General features: G+C 35.3%; 1 protein-coding gene across 8 annotated transcripts in view; it reads left to right on the top strand.

The window, feature by feature from the left end:
* The window catches only part of PCNX1 (pecanex 1), a 171,424-nt gene that overhangs the window by 90,619 nt on the left and 59,348 nt on the right, over positions 1-21,457 (top strand). For 6 of the 8 annotated variants that reach the window (XM_049612541.1, XM_049612545.1, XM_049612540.1 and 3 more), the window contains 7 exons: positions 3,790-3,880; positions 5,587-5,644; positions 7,724-7,941; positions 14,316-14,469; positions 17,053-17,085; positions 20,212-20,383; positions 21,068-21,178. In XM_049612541.1, the coding sequence (XP_049468498.1) occupies positions 3,790-3,880; positions 5,587-5,644; positions 7,724-7,941; positions 14,316-14,469; positions 17,053-17,085; positions 20,212-20,383; positions 21,068-21,178 (837 nt within the window). The remainder of the gene's footprint in view (positions 1-3,789; positions 3,881-5,586; positions 5,645-7,723; positions 7,942-14,315; positions 14,470-17,052; positions 17,086-20,211; positions 20,384-21,067; positions 21,179-21,457) is intronic. The other 2 variants (XM_049612542.1, XM_049612547.1) reach the window with 1 other exon arrangement.

Here is a 21,457-nt window from a genome sequence, read left to right as displayed (position 1 = left end):
AACAGTGTACCAGGATTAGGCCTAGTGGGAGGAGGGTCCACAGAAGGAAATCAAGAAATTTCCAAGGCCTCTGTTGTTGGTACTGGGAGGATTAGAAGAATCCTACAGAAGATCTGTCCTAGTAACTACCTCTTGCCAAGGTACATGAGTAAAATGAGTAGCATCAAGAATGCAACAGGAGTTTTTTAGTCAAGTGAACAATCTTTATACACTTTGTGCTGTGTAGCAAGGACTTAGGAGTTAGAGAATACCATTAATTTCTCATGTCTTTTATCAGGGTCTTGCCCCTGTCTATTTTGAGTTTATCTGCTGCACCATTCATGGCTTCAGGGAAGTGTTTCAAGGGTCCTTTTCTTTAAATCAGTATCTCGTTTTATTCATCTTCCTGTTATTCATCACTTATTTATTGATTTTTGGTTATTTGAAATTCTCCTACCTAAAAAAAATGGTTTTGTGTAATAAAATGTAATTTTTATAGGCAATAGCAATCAATTCAATGTTCAAAACTGAGAAATACCAGGTACGTTAACTTTTTCCCCCCCTTAATCTCTAGATGCTATCTCATGGCCAATATCATTAAGCCTAAAATTCCAGCCGCCAGTCTTATTTTGTCAGAAAGTAACTGTTTTCTTTTAAAATCATGACCGAGCCATTCTGTTAGATATAACTAATTATTACCTGGGAGTTGAATATGTTGAGATGACTTAGTTTTTAATCATAATTCATGTGAGAAGGACACATTTCATTGTTGTTCTTCTCAATTTATATTCATCAGAAAAAGTCAATACTTACAGTATTTTTCTTGATACAGGATACTATAAAAATAGGATTATTAATAAGGGCACATTTTACTTTGGACCTAAAGGGTAACTACATCATGGTTTTGATTTTAAATGAGATATATATAAATTTGATATGTATGCTGAGGATCTTCGTACAGATTTAGGATATTCTTAATCTTTATTTAACCAATAGTAATATATACTTATTTCTGTTTTGGTTATTTTTGAAGATGCTTTTAGTAGACTATTATACCTTAAAATATTACGAAGTTTTTCACCAAGACCTTAAGCTAAACGGTTTCTAGTATAATTTTTCCTGAGTTGTTTATCCTCTGAATAAAATTTGTTTCTTTTCAAGGGCTAACTTAGTTGCCAGGCCCAAAGGTACAAGAGGAGACCTAGAATCTGTTATTTTGGTGGAGTTACATTAGAAAAATACTGGGAAGCCTTAATACACTGTCAGCCTTTTCTGACCTGAACATGTTCTTTTTTTTTTTTTTTTTTGACCTGAACGTGTTCTTAAAATTAGTATGTAGACAAAGCCTCTTAGGGGGGAAATAAATCAAAGTTGAAGTCATTGCACATTTGTTAAAATTATAGCCTCCTTTTTCATAGACATGTTTTATGCTTTGCTAAATTTCTAAAATTTATAACTTGTTAGTCATTGGTTTGTAAAGAAGCATTCAGAGTTCTTGATTTATATAGTAATAAAACTACTCAATTTTTCTAGCCTTCTTTGTGTAAAGAGCTTTTTGAAGGGCGTGCTTTCTTTTTACGTTTCTATTTATTTAATGTGCAGCTATTTACATTTTATAACAGACATCTATACATAAAGGAGAGTATAGTTGTATAATGACTTAAGGTTCTTTGTTCCATTTGATAATTACAAAGAATAATATCTTTAGTTGATTTCAGTTGCATATAAATGTCATATTCAGTATTCCCAAAACAGAACTTGTATTATTAAAAATTCCACGGAATGCTTAAATATATTCAGAATATATTCCAATAATTTAAACTCTATTGAATATAATATTATTTGTAAAATACACATTATATGACATAAATACTTATGTTTATCCATTCCATTCTTACTGGATTTCACACATAGCTTCCAAGCCCTCCTAGCTCTTTGTTACTCTGTGATTTACTCACTTGCATGGGTTTATAATTATTCTGCATTTATGCCATGTGTAATTTTGATCTGATGTTTCTTTTTCCTATTAATGTAAGCTATTTATAGTAGCACAGCCAATTTTTCATTTGCCATGATAAATGAGGAAAGAGCACAACATAAAAAATTACAATTTAAAAATAATTTTGAGATCTCGGTCAAGCCAGTATTTTTGTTTAGGTTTTTTCTTCACTAACAATTTCTACAGCCGCTGTACCACTTCAAAAAGTATTTCAGCAAGACACCTAAGAAGAAGCCAGATGGCAGCTTGTATTATTTCGTTTTAGTTGCTGAATCTGGTTTGTGTTAGAAGTGCTGAGTGAATGATTCATGACTAGAAGATGAGGGTGGCACGTGGAGGTGACAAAAAGCAGAGTTTTAGATAATCCACGTGCTGAATAATCCTCCCTTGAAAAACAGCAAATGAAATAAACATTTCACAGAATGCTTTTTTTCTCATTTGTCGTAAGAATATATTTTTCTGAGAAAAAAAAATGCTGCTACAGAAAACACCATAATAAAATACATATTCTGTCTGATCCATAGAAAGCACTCAAATAATCCTACTTAATAAAGAACTTCTCAGATTCCGATCCTTTTCAAGTATGAAGTGATTGTTGAGATGTTTTGCGAACCCTTAGTTATAGTATTAGTACATCCTGGGGTCTTTTATTGTTACTTTTCAGGCATTTCACTTACATAAAAATGGTCATACCTTGTTTACATTGTAGTCATGGAAGAGAAATCTTTTAGCCCTGCCATCTAGTTGAAATTGCCCTGAAGATTCCTCCTATTTATAAACAGTCAAGATGCAGCCCGGACTAAGTCCCAAATGGTTGCAGGGTTCTATACCTCATTTCACTGTCCTACTGGAAATTTATATTCATTTATTTCTGCTCCCTACCCACTACTGAGAGGGCTGACATAGGTTGTCAAGGTGAGGAATGCATTTCAGACAGTCTCCAGATTTTTAAAATTTCACTATCAGAAATCATTTTATCTTACAGAGTTCATTTTAAGAGTTCTTTAAACCTGCATTCCTTTGCAACCAATATCATTTCCAAACCTTTTATTGGCTTTGTGGAGATATTTGGCTACAGCTAATGGTGTTCTTAAATTTTTTCAGAGAGTTCTTGTAGACTCATGCAACCAGTAATGTTCATTAAATACTGTGATTTAATTATTACCAACATTATACTTCATTGATTGAACTTCTTAGATCCATTTGGACACTTCATTTTTTCTTAAAAAACACAACATGATGGGTATTAAGGAGGGGACTCTTGTTGTGATGAGCACTGAATGTTGTATGTAAGTGATGAATAACTAAATTCTATACCTGAAACTAATATTACATTGTATATTGAGTTAAAAAAACCCAAAACAAGAAACGAACCCAAAACTCTGTGAAGGTAATCTCAGAAATTTGCTGTCTTGCAGTTTGAGTGATCTTAAAACTTAAGCGGCTTTCCAAATGGCCACTCACCACTTGCAAAGTGGTCAGGTGACTTTTAAACAACGTTAAATTCATTCATGTGATTACTTCAATTGAGAATGCCCTGAGAGGAGAAAAGAGGAAACTGGATTGCAAAGCTGACTTAAATCCCTTACTGTTAAAACCTGCTTATGTATGTTGACATTTTGCCCCACTGTTCAGCATTCCTTTTCAGTTCACATCATGCTGAATTACATGCAGATCATTGTTTTTAGAATATTTTGGAAAAAGGTTACAGTACATTTTCTTAAATTGTAACAAGTTTGAAATTTAGTGTTTTATGATGGAAAATTTTTGAGTATTCTAATGGCTTTTTAAAAAAATCATTTATTTGCTAGGTAAGTTCTCTTCTACGCTTTATGAGACTGGTGGCTGTGATATGTCACTTGTGAATTTTGAACCGGCAGCAAGAAGAGCATCTAATATCTGGTATGTGTGAAGTCCTATTAGGAGAGCGTATGTACTTGCATATATTTGCCATGTTTAAAGCTTTGAAGCCTTGCGATGGAAAAGTGCTTTTGAAAATATTTGTTCATATTGGCTTAAATAATTTTGTCATTGTGTATTTGTCTCCAAAGATGTAAGGTAGAATTTATTGCTCTGGAAAAAAGAAAGCATTATTCTTAAAATGAAAGCTGTTCTGTATTTTAAATAATTAAGTAAGAATTCCCTGTGGATCTTACAGTGGGATAGTGGTTTCCCACAATTTCAAGTTTAACTCTAGATTTCATGCTACACACACACACACACACACACACACACACACACACACTGCATGATGTATAAAAAAGCTTCTTAAAGCTTATTAGGAAAATAATTATACTACTAACTTCAAACTCATCAGGTCTCTTTGTAATTGAAAATTTTTATTTCTTCATAAGGGTTTTTTGATCGTGTCTTTTTACATGATCATCTTTCCTTGTGTTTTGAAATTTATTTATCACCAATAAGAAAGAGGAATTTCTTAAAACATGGGTCATCTGTTATATTTAGTTTCTTTTCTCTCCTTCCCTTAGGAAGAAATTACACTGTAAGATAAGGGAGAAATTAGGAGAAAAGCAAATAAGAACTAGAAATCTTGATGGCATAATCAGTTCTAATATAGAATGTATTAGATTTTTTTCTTAAACTCTAATATGATTCATCTATTCAGGTTGCTGCCTTGAGGTACATTAGTGACTGATTAGCTCATTTTTTTCACAGGGGTCATTTTATTTGATTCCTATTTTAGGACTTATTTAATAATGGGACACACCTGTTTAAATATTACACATGTATGTATGGGCAGTTCACTTAGTTTTTTTAAAGTTTTTAGGTGCCATTAATTTTTTTTATTAATGCTTATTTACATTTGAGAGAGAATGTGCGAGTGGGGGAGGGGCAGAGAGAGTTGGAGACAGAATCTGAACCAGGCTCCAGGCTCTGAGCTGTCAGCACAGAGCCCAACGCGGGGCTCAAACCCACGAACTGTGAGATTATGACCTGAACCAAAGTTGGCTGCTTAACCAACTGAGCCACCCAGGTGCCCCATAGGGGTCTTTTAAAGCAATAGGATCTTGTAGTCACTTAGCTTAATCCACTGAAAAGATAGAACATGTAGAAAACTATACTCACTCAGCTCCTTTAGTCCAGTTTTGGAACTGATCCTGTTGAGAATGACCAGCTTGGAGTGTTAGGTGATTTTGTAATAGTAGAAACAATAGAAAGATGGAGCAATGGAAACAATTATGTTTAATATAATTTAAGAATGATTCCTTACAGCATAAATGTGGTAACAGATTTGTCACATTCTAGGCTGTTATAGCTTAAATATGTTAATTGCTTTCTTAACACTCTCCATAAGAACTTTGTGACAGAGGCATTATTCTCCTGTGTTAGTGATGCGGAAACTGAGGGGTTTAAAAGGCTGGATGACTTGTCCAAGATCTCATTTAGAGGATGAAGAGATTTGAATATAGATACTCTGGCCCAGAGGCTGTGCTCTTAATTACATCTGTAGGAAAATGCTATTTCGCATTTTGAAGTACAAGGAACAGTGAAGAATATAAATGTCATCTAATTGTTAAAAGATGTATTTTTCCTTCTATTCCTTGACAAGCTGTTTATTTCCTGAAGTTTTTTTCATTTTATTTTAGTGACACGGATTCTCATGTATCCAGTTCTACCTCAGTTCGATTTTATCCACATGATGTGGTAGGTTTTCCTTTACTTTTAGAAAACGATGTGTATTCAGATTTAGTTACACAAATCAGAAAAATTGAAGTTCTAAAATGTCAATTTTGTTGTAAACTATGGCAAAATCACCTTTGCTGTCTCCTCGTGGATCTTTTCCTGTAAGTCCCTTGTTAGTAAACAAACCTAAACCACCATGAAATGTAATGAGCTATGTATGAATCAGTAATTACACTTTTGAGGTTATATTAAGGTTCATTTACTGACCAGTGTTATAACCTGTGCCATTTTAAAACTTCATTTTGAAAATTATGATTTTGAATATCATCTGACGTAACTGTTAGTTATTCACATGCCAGTATGTGTGTAGCAAGCTTAGTGATGGTGTCACTGTGTAAAAAAAAATATGCCGTGTGAGATACAGTGGGGACATTTTAAAAAGATAACACTGCTTTTGTCTTCAAGATGTTTATATTGAACTTAGAAAAGACAAAGCAGATGAAATTCTTATGTGGAACGCGTAAGAGATACATATAAATAAATGTGCCAAAGGGATTAATTATTAGTGGCTTCCTGGAGATGATTAGTTGTGAGCTGGGTTCTAAGACCATAGATGTGAGTTGGCATAGAGCAGTGGTTTTGAACATTTGGCAATGTCTGGAAACACTTCTGTTTGTCACAGCTATAGGAGAAATGCTGATACTATAAAACACCGCACAGTGGACAGCACAGCCCCTAAAACAAAGAATTATCTGGCTGAAAATACCTGTAGTGCCAAGGTTGAGAAACCCTGGCATAGAGGATAAGAAAAAAAGTGTTCGGGGAGGCATTTGCCAGTGTTTAGAGATAAAAATGGCTACGTTATTTATAGGAAGCAAATTTTCTTTACTGTTTCCCGCATATGTGTTTGAAAAATAAAGGTTGTCTCTGCTTTTTTGCTGGAGTGTATTCCAGGAAACTTCATAGGAAAGTAAAGAATAGGGATATGATTATTTTTTTTGTCTGTTTTTCACTGTTAAATAGTATGGGATCTTTGGGATAGTGAAATGCTGACTAGGGCTGTGCTACATTTGGGAAATTTTAGACTCTTTCATTTTTATTTTTATTTATGTTATTATTTTTAACATTTTTTAATGTTTATTTTTGAGAGAGAGAGAGTGAGCAGGGGAGGAGCAGACAGAGACGGAGTCACAGAATCTGAAGCAGGCTCCAGGGGCTCGAACATGGGGCTCGAACTCATGAGCCATGAGATCATTACCTGAGCCCAAGTCAGACGCTAAACCGACTGAGCCACCTAGGCACCCCTTAATTTAATTAAAAAAAATTTTTTTTAATGTTTATTTATTTTTGGGAGAGACAGAGAATGAGCACGCATGAACAAGGGGCGGAGAGAGAAGGAGAGAGAGAATCCCAAGCAGATTCTTCACTGTGAGCGCAGAGCACGTTGTGGGAGGCCCAGTCCCATGAACTGTGAGACTATGACCTGAGCTGAAATCAAGAGTCAGACACTGAACCAATTGAGCCACCCAGGGGCCCCCTAGACTCTTTCAGAGGAAGGGAAAACTGGTGAACTGTTGAATGGACGAGTTAAAGCTAAGAGATGTAATGTGGTAATTTCCTGTATAGCGTCAGGTGAGCAGCCTGCCAAAACAAAACAAAAGTGAAGGAGATGTAGGAGGGATTTGAAAACTACAGTGATAGAGACTGTAGGAAGAAATGAGAATTGAAAGCATTGAATCCAGTTCAGAGGAGCTTAGATTTAGTATAGCTTAATGAGACAAGGCCACAAACGTGACAGGGAGAAGGGAAGCCACTAATGATACACTGTAAGTGATTTTTATAGATTCGCTGGCTATACAGTCATAATATGTAAAGATTCTGAATATTTTTCCCAGTACAACTTTTCTAAAAACCTATTGATTAGTTTGCTTTAAGTATATGTCCTATTATCACCTTCTGTAGTTTTTAATGATCATAAAATATCCATAAGGAGTGTAGAGAATTGAGGGGGCTTAGATCATCCGCAAGCTGATTAAGTAGCCCTTGAATCATGACTTGAGTAAAGATGTTTTAAGCCTTTCAGTGCTGACTTTCTTTTAGCTCTCTCTTCCACAGATTCGGTTGAACAGACTATTGACGATCGATACAGATTTGTTGGAGCAGCAAGACATTGACCTCAGCCCTGACTTGGCAGCGACCTATGGTCCAACTGAAGAAGCTGCTCAAAAGGTTAAACACTATTACCGCTTTTGGATCTTACCCCAGCTGTGGATCGGCATTAACTTTGACAGACTCACACTTTTGGCCCTGTTTGATAGGTGAGAATGTGGTGTGATATTAAAGATATATGTAGATTTTATTTTTAAATTGAAATGTCCCCAATTACCCATTGAAGTTTTTACTTGGTTACCAAGTTGGAAAATGTTTTCTGTTTTGGTCCTTTTTGAGATAAAATTTAACTTAATAGGGCTCGCAAACATTGACTCTCTTGAATTCATTAAAAATTTTTTTGTGGCAATTTTAATATGTTTATACCAAGAAATCTTTTTTATTGTCAATAAGAATCATGGAACTCTACTTAAAAGCCAGAGAATTTGAGGTGTTAGTGATCACACGGTTATAGGTAATATGACTCTAAATATAAAAGGTATTAGAGCACTTTTTGTATTTCCCTATTTCGTAGCACTTAATATATATTATATAATAATAATAAAATAATATAATAATGCTTAATCATTTCGTAGTCTTAATGAACAATATTACTCTATTAAAACTTGGTGCTTCCTGTTGATGGAAGTAAAAAAGATTGGGTTTACTCTCCTATCTGAAACAATGAAAGAGAAGAAAAATGCACAAAACCTTGGTTTTTAAGGCATCGGAGGTACAACAAAAAGGACAGTGATTCCCAAGAGATGAAACACGTTATGTGAGCCCTGCAATTGCCCCAGCTTACTGCCTTAAGGGAGTTTCCAGGCTTTGTCGCCGGCTGCAACACGGGGAGGAGGTACTGAAATAGAGCCCAGCAGACTTCCTGAGTTGAGGAAATGGAGCCACGAGTCCAGGGAGACCAAGGCATCCAGCTCAGAATGTCAAAAAGAGGACTGCTGTTCATGGGGAGAACCTCTGAGTTCCATAGCAGGTCTCCACAGCTGTCAGCAGAGCACTGATACGTGAGTGTATGTGAGGAAACTACCTGAGGCCAGGGGAGAAGCATGTGAAAGAGATAGAGGAACAGTGTCTGACACACAGGGACAGGAATAGTGTCTGTTCCCACCTGTCTGAATGAAAAAACTCATAATCCAAGTTTTATGGTGCATTGTGTAGAGTACTCAGGGAAGTCTTGCCTGAAAAGTGGGCAGTAATTAGCCCTAGCATGAGCACTGCTCCAGACCCACCAAACGAGTCATAAAAGCAAGACCTAAAATGATCAAACTGTTTCCAAGTAGCATAACAAAGTTCAAGAAGACTTAACAGAAATCTAAAAATTGTTAACCACCTAAAACTTTTCACAGTGGCATCCAACCAAAGATAACAAAGCATGCAAAGAAGCAGTAAAACATGATTTATAATGAGGGCAATAATGAATCTATTGAAACCAACCTATAATTATCACAGATGTTAGAATTAGCTGTCAAAGACATAAAAAAAAGTATAATTGGGGATGCCTGGGTGGCTCAGTTGGTTAAGCATTTGACTCTTGATGTAAGCGCAGGTCATGATCTCACAGTGCCTGAGATCAAGCCGCATGGGGCTCTGTTGTGATAACACAGAACCTGTTTGGGATTCCCTTTCTCTCTCCCTGTCTCTTTTCTGGTCTCACACACACAAGCACTTCCTCTCCCTCTCTCCCTCCCTCTGTCCCTCTCTATGTCTCTCTCCCTCCCTTTCTCTCTGTCTCTGTCTCTCTGTCTCTCAAATAAACTTGAAAAAAAATTAAAACAAGGGGCACCTGGGTAGTGGGTTGAATGTCTGATCTCACAGTTTGTGGGGTTGAGCCCCACATCAGACTTCGCTCTGACAGCGTGGAGTCTGCTTCAGATTCTCTGTCTCCCTCTTTCTTTGCCCCTCCCCCCTTGCACTCTTCCAAAAGTAAATAAATATTAAAAATAAATAAGTAAAAAATGAGTATTAATTGTAGTCTGTGTTAAAAAAGTTGAGACATGAGAGATATTTTTAAAGATCCAAAACAAACTTATTGAAATAGTTCTTTTATAGAGATGAAACTACAATGTCTGAGAGATGAAAAATAAAACAGATGGGATTAATGGTAGATTAGATATCACAGAAGAAAATATTAGTGAACTTGGAAGCATAGCAATAGAAACTATCCAAAATGAAACAGAGAAAAGAGTCCTCTCCCACTCCTGTCCCCCAGTGAAGAGAGCATATAAAGAAAATGAAAGTAAGCTGTGAGACAACTTCAAGAGACAGGAAGAGAGAAAAAATTTGGAAGAAGAGTTGGAAAACTTTCCAAATTTGATGAAAATGCTAAACATACACATTCAAAAATGTTCATGAACCCCAAGCACGTGAAACATGAAGAAAACTACACCAGAGCACGTAATTGCTCAAAACTTGTGGTAAAAATCTTTAAAAACTGCAAGAGGACAAAAAGACTGTTGTACAGAGGAATAAGGATAAGGAAGACATTAGATTTATTGTTGGAAATAATGCAAGTAAGAAGAAAAGGGATCAACATTTTTTAAGTACTGAAAGGAAAAAAACCCGCAAAACTGTCAACCTAGAATTCTTTACCCAGAAAAAGTATCTTTTAAAAGTGAAGATGAAATAAAGACGTTTTCAGACTGCAAAAAACAGAGAATTTTTGCAGGCAGACCCACACTACAGAATGTTGAAGGATATATTTCAGGCAGAAGGAAAATAATACCAAATGGAAATACAGACCTACCCAAAGGAACAAGGATCACTGGTAATGGTAAGTTAACTACATGGCTAAATATATGATATTTTTTTTCTTGCTAATTCAGTCCCTTTAATAATTGGATATTTAAAAAAACAATAACAATGTATTGTGTGATTTATGACAAGTAAAAGTAAAGTGCATGACAGTACCATAAGGCTGGGAAGGGACATATAAAAGCATACTACTGTTAAGTTTCTTATGTGAGTATATGAACTGGTATAACATCACTTGTAGCAAACCGCCATAAAATGTATATTATAATCCTAATAAACCAACCCCTAAAATGTAAGAGTTCCAGCTAGGAGGTTAAAAAGGGAGATAAAATGGATTCATAAAAATTATGAAGGCAGAAAAAGAAGGAAAAGAGATCAAGAACATATCGACAGATAGAAAATAAATGACAAGATAGAAAAAGTCAAAAATTGAATTGGGGGAAAAAAGCAAGACCCAACTTTGTTGTCTATAAGAAATTTCTGCCTTTAAATATAAAGGCAGAAATAGGTTAAAAGTAAAAGAATTGAGAAAGCTACACCATGCTGATACTAATCAAAGTAAAGCTGGAATAGCAGTATTATTGTCAGACACAGTAGATTTTAGAACAAAGAATATTACTAAGGATAAAGAAGGTCATTTTTATAAAGATAAGGGGTCAGCTCATTCATAGGATTCAATCATCCTATATGTTTTTACACTTAAAGCGGAGCTTCAAAATAAAAGCTAATAGAAATAGAAACAGGGGCACCTGGATGGCTCAGTCGGTTGAGCATCTGACTCTTGGTTTCAGCTCAGGTCATGATCTCATGGTTTATGAGTTCGAGCCCCATGTCAGGCCCTGCCCTGACAGCATGGAGCCTGACTGTGATTCTCTCTGCTCCTCTCTGGCACGCGCGCGCTCTCTCTCTCTCTCTCTCTCTCTTTCTCAAAATAGATAAATTAAAAAAAAAAAGACAAATAGAAATAGACAAATTCACATTATAGTGTAATTCAATACCCCTCTCTGAATAATTGATTAGAATAAATATGTAGAAGATCAGCAAGGACATTGCAGACTTGAACAATACCAGCAGCCAACCTAAGTTGAGTGACATTTATGGTACTCCACTCAGAACAATGAAATACACATTCTTTTTTTTTTTTTTTTTTTTTTAAAGTTTATACATTTTTGAGAGAGACAGAGCACAGGTGGGGAAGGGGCACAGAGAGAGGGAGACACAGGATCCGAAGCAGGCTCCAGGCTCTGAGCCGTCAGCACAGAGCCTGATGTGGGGTTCAAACTCCCGAGCAGTGAGATGATGACCTGAGCCGAAGTTGGACGCTCAACTGATTGAGCCACCCAAGCGCCCCAAAATGTATATTCTTTTAAGTGCAGCTGGAACATTTACCAAGATAAACCATATTCTGGTCCATAAAATAAGGGTCAAATTTAAAAGGATTCACGTCATACTTAGTGTGTTCTTTGACTGTAGTGGAATTAACGATAAGTTAAAAACAAAAAGAACCTTGGAAAGTCCCTAAATATTTTTGGAAGCTAAATAATACTTAAGAATAACTCATGGATCAAAGAAGAAATTAGGAGGGAAATTAGAAAGTATTTTGAACTGAATAAGAATGAACACAACATGTCACAGTATTGGGGCTGACAGTAACACATTACTCAGAAGAATTTATACCCCTAAATAAGAAGAAAGGCCAATTCAGTGACTTCACCTTCCATCTTAAGAAACTAGAGAAAGAAGAATACACTAAGCCCAAGTAAGCAGAAGAAAGAGAATAGTAAAGAACAAAGCAGAAATCCGCTAGAAAACGAAAGCAATAGAGAAAAATGGAGGAAACCAAATACTCAATTAAATTGATAAACCTTTAGCAAGGCTGATTAGGGAAAAAAAGAGAAGAGAAAAGTGCAAATTGCCAGCAACAGGAATAAGATAAGATATCACTACAGATTCTATAGGTGTTAAATGGATAATAGAATATTATGATCAGCTGTATGTGAATAAAGTTGACAATGTACAAATTTCTTGACAGATATAAATCATCATAGTTCATTCTGAATGGTACATTACCTTAATGGTACTATATCTATTAAATAGAAATTGTAGATAAACACCTGCCCACAAAAAAAACTCCAGGCCTAAATGGCATCAAAATAATATCCCAAATCAGTTAAGTGGAGAAATGGTAGGCTTTTCAGCAAATGGTGCTGTAACCATTGGATTTTCATATGAAAAAAACCCTTTTATACTTACATTGTACCATATTATAAAATTATAAAAATTAACTCAAAATGGATCCTAGGTCTAAATGTATACTCTAAAGCAATGACATTCCTAGAAAAAAAACATAGTAGAAGAAAAATTTTTGTGACCTTGAATTAGGCAAAATTTTGTGCATGTGACACCAAAAACAGTAAAAGAGTAAGTTGGTAAATTGGATTCATCAAAATTTAAAACTAGCAGAGACTGAAGGGGAGCACACGTTGAGTGACGAGAACTATAAACAGTATGTAATGTAGTGGAAGGGCCAAGGATCATTGGATTTGACAAATCTAGAATTCCACAACTGCCATATAAGAACAAATGAAAATACTAGTGTTTATTGATTTGGAAACACTATTGAACTTGTTTTAATCTGAGAGAACTATGAAACAAACCTAGTACAGAGATACTTGTTAACTTTTTTAGGTCAGTTGATTTTAAATATGGCATTGACTTAATAAAAACAATAAAATTTTTTTTTTGATTATAAAGATATTTCTTTACCCATTCTAGAAAATGAAATATGCAGGAAGATTTTAAGACAACAAGGGCAAACCATAATCCTTCCACCCAGAGAAGACCATTGTTAGTAGTGTCATTTTGATATATCGTCTTTTTTAACCCATATGTGTATTCTTTTAAATAACAGCGTACATGTTCCTATACATACAGTTTTGTGTCCTGCTTTCTTTGCATAGTAAATGTACTGAGCGTGTTCCCATGTCAGTAAATGATTCTTAAAAATAAGACTTTTAGTTAAATATTTAACATTTTGTGAATATAATTTCCCCAAGAAGTAATTGAGATAGATTCTTCTTTTTTGCTGTGACATATAAAAATCCTCTCCATTGCTATATATAGTATCTGGGTCATCATACTGTTTCTTTGCAGCATCAGTTTAATAAAATCTGGAACTGTCTCAGCAGGTTTGATAGAGGCAGCATTGGTGGTTTTTATTACTGTCTTCATTCTCAATATATGTAATAGCTTGTATAGAAGTAATTCTAGTAAATTAGTTTTGAGATTATTTCAGACGATTTCGAGATGTGGAAAATGAAATCACTTGGTGTCAAAATTTGGTTACAAACTTTGTCCTATAAAACCACTTTTCAATTTAACTTTCTAGAGACTGTTTTGAGATTTTGTTTTTCAAACTTGTTTGTGTGTCTCCTTTTATTTGCTATTCAGGTTGGTTAGTTATTTGGCAACAAATGTAGCAGAAAATGTGACAGATGTTACGAGTAAACTTTTAAAATAGAAATTAAAATTATGCATTATGATTAGAACTTCACAATTTACTGTAGCATGCTTTATTTGCACATAAGATTTTGTGTTAATTTTCCACACAAACTGGTTTCTTTTTCAGTGTGATCCAAAACTTTATTCAAAACCAGCACCAAAAAAACATGTTAGCAAGGACAGTATCAACTTGTTATTGAGGTCTTCCCTTTTTTCGCTCTAGTTACTTTCTTACATTGATGATGTACTTACTTGTATATTTTTCTGTCCACAGAAATCGTGAGATTCTGGAAAATGTGTTAGCTGTCATCCTGGCTATTCTTGTGGCTTTTTTGGGATCTGTTCTTCTCATACAAGGCTTCTTCAGAGATATCTGGGTCTTCCAGTTCTGCCTAGTGATAGCCAGCTGTCAATACTCGCTACTTAAGGTACCAGCATCTCTCTTGTTTTCTGACTAGGGAGTGATATTTGTGATAAAAGGCGAAGGTTTTGTATCATTCATGCATTATAGTAAGATAATTAATTTTTAAATTTATTTTCCCTAGATGTTTACATCAGATAGGGAACCAAAGGACATACGAACTTTAAAAAATAATGATATGTAAATGAAGCATCCTTGAACTATTTTTTTGGCAAGGGTATTAAAATATTTGGTCATTTGTTAAAAATAAGAATTAGCATTCTTGAAATTCATTTTAAAAATGCCAACACCACCTCTCCCAATATTTTAAGTCTTTTGTAGGTGAAATTTATTAAAATCCATCATCGGTTAGGTAGAGAAATGTCAAGACTAGTATATATATTCTTTGGGACACTGAAAGCAGAAGATTGATATCCCTTTGCTATTTAAACAGTAGGTCTAAAGTGCCAAATGTTATTAATTTTAAGTTTTCTAAAAATGGAAGCCTCAGATACCTAATGTTTCACCTTCCATGCAAAATCAGTGTGGATTTTGTCAATGCGGACTGTTTGCTTTTTTTCTGAGCTAGGAAAAACCCTTGCTCGTATTGGTTATTTGCCCAATATATGCTAACAGGCAGAACTTCTCCCCCGTCCTGAAAACTATTTGTTTAGCTCTGTCTATACCATCAGCTGTACTTTCTCTGTTTATAGACAGACATCTAGAATAAGCTGCCTGTGTCAACTGCTCCATTTCTTCAAGACCCATCCATACTTTTTTCCTCATTGCACTACTGAAATTATTACAGTTTGTATGAGTTAATAATCTCTAATTGCCAAATTCATGTCCTTTCTCATTCTTCATTCTTTGTGAGTGCTGTATCAGTACCTTGTGAATAATATCTTCCATTTTTATATTATCCTCATTGTTGATCTGTGATTTTATGCTACTCTGATGATCATACTTTTCAGATAACTTTATTTACCTTTGTTGATGCTTCTTTGGTCTTTGGACTACTTCTTAGTTTATGAGAATTTTTTTAAGGTTTTATTTGGCCCTCTTTTCAGCCTGCAACTCCTTGCCAGTGAAGCCACACTTTTTTATTACCTTGTTATCCCTTTGAATGGATTATGTCTAGATTTATGTGTCACAGTCTTCATCCTTCTCACAAGTGTTAGTTCGGCATACTAAGAGGCATTTGGGCACGTTAAGAAAAAAAATTTTTTTTCAGTGTTTATTTTTTTGAGAGAGAGGGAGAGACAGACAGGGCATGAGTGGTGGAGGGGCAGAGAGAGAGGGATACACAGAATCCAAAGCAGGCTCCAGGCTCTGAGCTGTCAGCACAGAGCCTGATGCGGGGCTCGAACTCATGGACCATAAGATCGTGACCTGAGCCGAAGTTGGCCCCTTAACTGACTGAGCCACCCAGGCACCCCAAGAGCACATTTTAAAAATAGCACATCATCATCTTCTGATAAATGTTTTTCTTTCCCAGCTCCTATGCTTTTGACAATAGTATACTGACTCCAAATACCAAAGCCTCTATCCCTTACTCCTCAGTCTGTAATAACAAGTAACCAAGTCCCTTTGATTAAATTTGGTGATTCTCTGTCAAAATTTCTGGCCTTTATTCTTCTCATTCTAACCATTATAATCCATCCCTTTATTGCCTTAAACTATTTAAATTCTTGCTTCAGTGTCTCTTGTCCCGCGTTAACTTTGCTCACTATTCTCAGGTTAATCTGGTTAGATATGGAAAGGTAAAAGATGACTGAGATTTTAAAAGCGTTTTAGATTTTAAAAGTCTGTTGACTAGAAGCATAGTAATATCATAAACAGAAGGACTGGAACAGAGACTTTTAGAGGCCAGATGTTGGATTTGAAAGAGTTTAGAGCTTACCTGGTGTCCTGTCCAACCAAGGGCCATGGCAAACTCAGTGAGCTTGGTCCATTGTAGAGTTGTAGGGTGGTAAGAGATAATCCTAGTGAAATTGTTTGGCATGCTATTGGAAATGAACTGGAACTTGGGAGAAAAGCCATGATTTGGGAAGTAGCTGCAAAATACCTTTTGAACATTTTTATGGAAAGTTGATAAAATCTCTTATAGGGAGACAGCTTAACTTGATTTTGAAAACGAAAATGATTTTGAAAATGCAGATAATATACTTAATACAAATACTATGGAATTATTTAGTAAGTTTGGAACTTGTGGACAGAGCTAGAATTCTTATAAGAATTCTTATTTCCTGAATGGAGTGGTGTCATATAAGAAAGCATTGTACATTAACTATACTTAAGTGTGGTAATGAGCCAAGGAGTAAGATGGACCTGTCTACCATATGCCATCTCAGTGATGTTAAGCTCGATGCAAATTATTAATGAACCACAATAAGCTTAAGAGTCTGGAAAGATTTGAGATCTCTTCTGCCACCACAGTGACACCAGTATCTGGAGCTGATATTTCATCTGCTGTTGATAGTTCAACAGAATTAATATAGGTCATTTCTTACCTGTAGAATATTTTACTTGAAATTATTTCAGGCATTTTGAAAGTTGCTTATAAAGTTATCAGGACCTCAGTACTATAATCTGTCTTTTGTTTCATTTTTAGAGTGTTCAACCAGATTCTTCTTCTCCCAGACATGTAAGTCATTCTAATATGCCTGTCATTTGTAATTTCCTAACATTTATCAAAGCCCCCCCTTTTTTTGTTATATGTCAGATTGAATTAAGATTTATGTTATTATTTTCTCATCTAAGTTTTGACATTCTACTAGAAATACAGGTGATGTATTAGCATGAAGTAAAATGGCATTGTAATTGTGGACTCTGAATCTAGTTTGAAAATGAGCATAATAATTCATTTTCTGACAGCCTGTTTCAGGAGGAGATAATCAGGTCGACATGGTTCATAAAACTCTTAGTTATTTCATAACTTGCATTTAGTAAATTTTGAAGAATAAATCATGAGTAAGTATTAAAAAATAGAATTTTGAAGAAGGGGGAACTGTATATTATTTTGCTTAGGTAGCCATTAGGAGGAAGAAGAAAGAAGTAATACGTTGATCTAGTGTTTAGACCTGTGGACTCGGAGGAGATTAAAAACCTTATTATTCACTTTGTGACTTTAGAAAAATAGTATTAGCTGATACAGTATTTTTTGTGAAGTATGATCCAATTTTAGAACTCACCATAGAGTATTTATTTAATACTTAGAAAGTCCAAAGGGCATTCTCTTTAAAGTAGTTCAAAAACAGACTCCAAGAACGGTTTATGATGATGCTTCTTTCTTGAATATTATTTCTACCCATACACTGGAATACTTAATAGAGTGTAGGTGAACAAAACAAGGAGGCAAATGATTTTCTTTCAACTGATTGTTTAATATTTTGTAAGAATGCTTTTGAAGTGTATTGATATATGGCAGCATTGTTTTTAATTTCAAATTTTGACGTAATTTGAAATTTAGGGAAAAGTTGTAAGGATTATGCAGAGAATTCCTGATGCCATTTATCCAGATCCCTGTGTGAACATTTTCCCATATTTACTTACTCTCTTTCTAGTTCTTCTCCATCCCTTCCCCACCCCCCTGGCTCCACACACACTTCTGAGAGTGAATTGTAGACACACGTCCCTTTCCCTCTAAATACTGCCATGTATGTTTCCTAGAAACAAAGGCATTCCTTTATATTATTAATTCAATATAATTATTAAAATCAGGACGTTAAACATTGATAGAATACTATGTACGAATCTACAGATGTTACTCCGGTGTTTCCTGTTGACTCGGTTGGCAATAGAAAATGCCTGATTTTGCATTTGTTCTTTTTAGCCTCTTTTAATCTGGAGCAATTCTTTAGTATGTGTTTGTCTTTCACGATATTGACACTTTTGATGAGTACATGCCAGTTATTTTGTAGACCATCCCTTAATTTGAGTTCGTCCGATGTTTCTTCTTGATTAGATATAGGACTTGCTTTTTTGAAAGGAAAATTATGAAAATGATACGTTCTTCTCAGTGCCTCGTATCAGGAAGCACTTGATGTTCATTTATCCTTTTACTAGTGATGTTAGCACTAGTGTGCTTTCATATTTTGGCTAAGGGTAGTATCTTCAGGGTTTTTCAAACTCTGCAGTATTAACATCTGGGGCTGGATAATTCTTTGTTGAGAATTGGTGGGAGGGAGGGGTGTTGTCTTGTGCATTATTGGATGTATAGCATTATCTCTGACCTCTACCCATTAGATGCCAGTAGCATACTCCGCACCTGTGACAACCAGAATGATATTGGTCATTGGTCATTGGACATTGCCAAATGTCCTCTAGGGACAGATTTTGCCTCTGAAGGACAAAATTTCCTCCCATTCCCTTGAGAACTGCTTCTTCTTATAATGTTACTGTTTTTCTTCTAGAGTTAATATGTGTCTCATAGAGAGACTTTATATATGTCTCCTTGCCCTGGAAACTTCCACCTGCTTGTTTTCAGTAAAAATCTTACTGATATTTCTTATCTGAATCAGTTATCATTTGATGGTTGCCAAGTAGTAGTTTTCTAATTCCATCATTCCTTCCACATTAGTGGACTTCTTACTGTAAGAACTTTCCCTTCTGTCTTTACTTACTTGTATTGGTATGGAATCATGGATTCATATTTTATTCAGTGGACAACAATGTTAGTAACATTATTTATTTTGATGCACAAATTGTTCCTCATCTGGCCATTGGGAGCTCACCAACCTGCCCTTTCTGTCCTTTTGACATATCTTTGTCACTCTTTAAGTACTTCCTTCCTTTTCACAATAATATGTTCCAGGCTTATCTTATAATTTCCCTAACCCTAGCCCAAAATCAGCCTTTTCTCTGTGAAGGCCTGGTTTTTCGTTTTTGTTTTTTAACAGATAATGCTATCTCTGAACTAAGATTTTGGGTGCCTGGGTGGCTCAGTTGATTAAACATCCAACTTCAGCTCAGGTCATGATCTCACAGTTTGTGAGTTCAGGCCCCACATTGGGCTCTGTGCTGACAGCTCAGAACTTGGAGCCTGCTTCAGATTCTGTGACTCCCTCTCTCTCTCTGCCCCTCCCCTGCTCACGCTCTGTCTCTGTCTCTCTCTCAAAAATAAAAATAAGCATTAAATTTTTTTTTTTTAACTAAGATCTTGATGCCAGTAATTTTTATTACTTGAATGCCATTGCTTTTAGGTCCTCTCTGGATAAAGCTAGGAAATATATTTATGTATATACATATGTGCATTCATACATGTATACACACATCTTATATCTTAGTTATGTGTGTATTAAAAATAATAACTTCAGGGACATCTGGTTGGCTCATTGGTTAAGTGTCCGACTTCAGCTGTGGTCATGACCTCACGGTTTGTGAGTTTGAGGCTCACATTGGACTCTGTGCTGACAGCTCGGAGCCTGGAGCCTGCTTTGGATTCTGTGTCTCATCTCTCTCGATCCTCCCCTGCTCGCACTCTGTCTCTCTGTCTCTCAAAATAAATAAACATTAAAAAAATAAACAAATACTATTAAATTAAAAAAAAATAATAAGCTCATACTGATACCTCGAATTTCAGCCCAGTATCACAGGGTTCACTTGATTCTTCTTCCTTCCCATGTTTGTAATTCCCTTCTGCCACAGTCAGAAACTTGGCTTCCATATGGATGCATTTTGAATCCTTAGAATATAAGCCATCACAGATATCACTAGCTGGTTGTGATTCATAAAATCAATTAACTTGACTTTGTTTTTGTATCATTTTCAGGGCCATAATCGTATCATTGCCTACAGTAGACCAGTTTATTTCTGTTTGTGTTGTGGTCTTATTTGGCTCTTGGATTATGGTAGCAGAAACCTTACTACAACCAAGTTCAAATTATATGGAATAACTTTCACTAATCCACTGGTGCTGATATCAGCCAGGGATTTAGTTATAGGTGAGTCATCTTTATTTCAGATCTTAACACTAATTTATTTGTATACAAACAGTTCCCTGATAAATAGGTAAAATGGTTTTAATAAGCTTACTTTGCTGTTTATTATAATTTTCTCAGTGAGGAACAAAACTGTAGGGCTATTATGAATGAAAAAAGTTAATGATGAACACATATTATAGTAATTCTTTTGTTCTTGAAACAGATGCAATGGAAGGTTTCCTTTGGATTCTGTATTGCAGGTTACTATTATATGAAAATGGTTGAAATAACTTTAAAAGCTGTTCTTTGCCATTGAAAAATTAGGGGTGGCTTGGTGGCTCACTTGGTTAAGGGTCTGACTCTTGATTTCAGCTCAAGTCATGACCTCCTGGTTCATGGGTTCGAGCCCTGTGTTAGCTTCTGCACTGACAGTGTACAATGCAGAGCCTGCTCGGGGGTGTTCTCTCTCTCTCTCTCTCTCTCTCTCTCTCTCTCTCTCTCTCAAACAAACATTTCAATAAAAGAAAAAAATTATTTAAAATCCAAGAAGTTACGCAGAGAGAAATAACTTAAAATGGTATCTTTTTAAAAATTGCTTAGTAGTTTATATTCATTTTGGATTTTTTAAATCATTTTATGATTTTAAAATGAACAGAAGGATGGATGTGTATACTGTTTTTAATATGCTTTTCTTTTCTTCTGTAGTGTTTACACTCTGTTTCCCAATAGTGTTTTTCATTGGTCTCCTGCCTCAGGTGAATACGTTTGTTATGTACCTTTGTGAACAATTGGATATTCATATCTTTGGTGGTAATGGTGAGTACTTCCTTTTAAACACAACAGGTTACAGTATTACTTTTACAGGTCATTAAGTAATAAACTGAACATTAAAATACTTTTCCAGTTTTCATTTTAGAATTTCAATTAGAAAGAAAAAAGGCATTTATTTGATAAAGACTGAGCAGGAATTAATTTGTAGATAGAAAAAAGGAAAGTCTGCCACTTTATTGAAAGATCCAGGAATAGCGGAGTTACTTTGTAAGAAGTGATGGCGTTCTATTGTCAAAAACTAGAAGCTGTAGTGAGTTTAGGTAG

This window comes from Panthera uncia (genome assembly GCF_023721935.1).
Source record: "Panthera uncia isolate 11264 chromosome B3 unlocalized genomic scaffold, Puncia_PCG_1.0 HiC_scaffold_1, whole genome shotgun sequence".
Classification (NCBI taxonomy): Eukaryota; Metazoa; Chordata; class Mammalia; order Carnivora; family Felidae; genus Panthera; species Panthera uncia.
The sequence above is the reverse complement of the archived record's forward strand: the minus strand, read 5'-3'. Positions and strand labels throughout refer to the sequence as shown.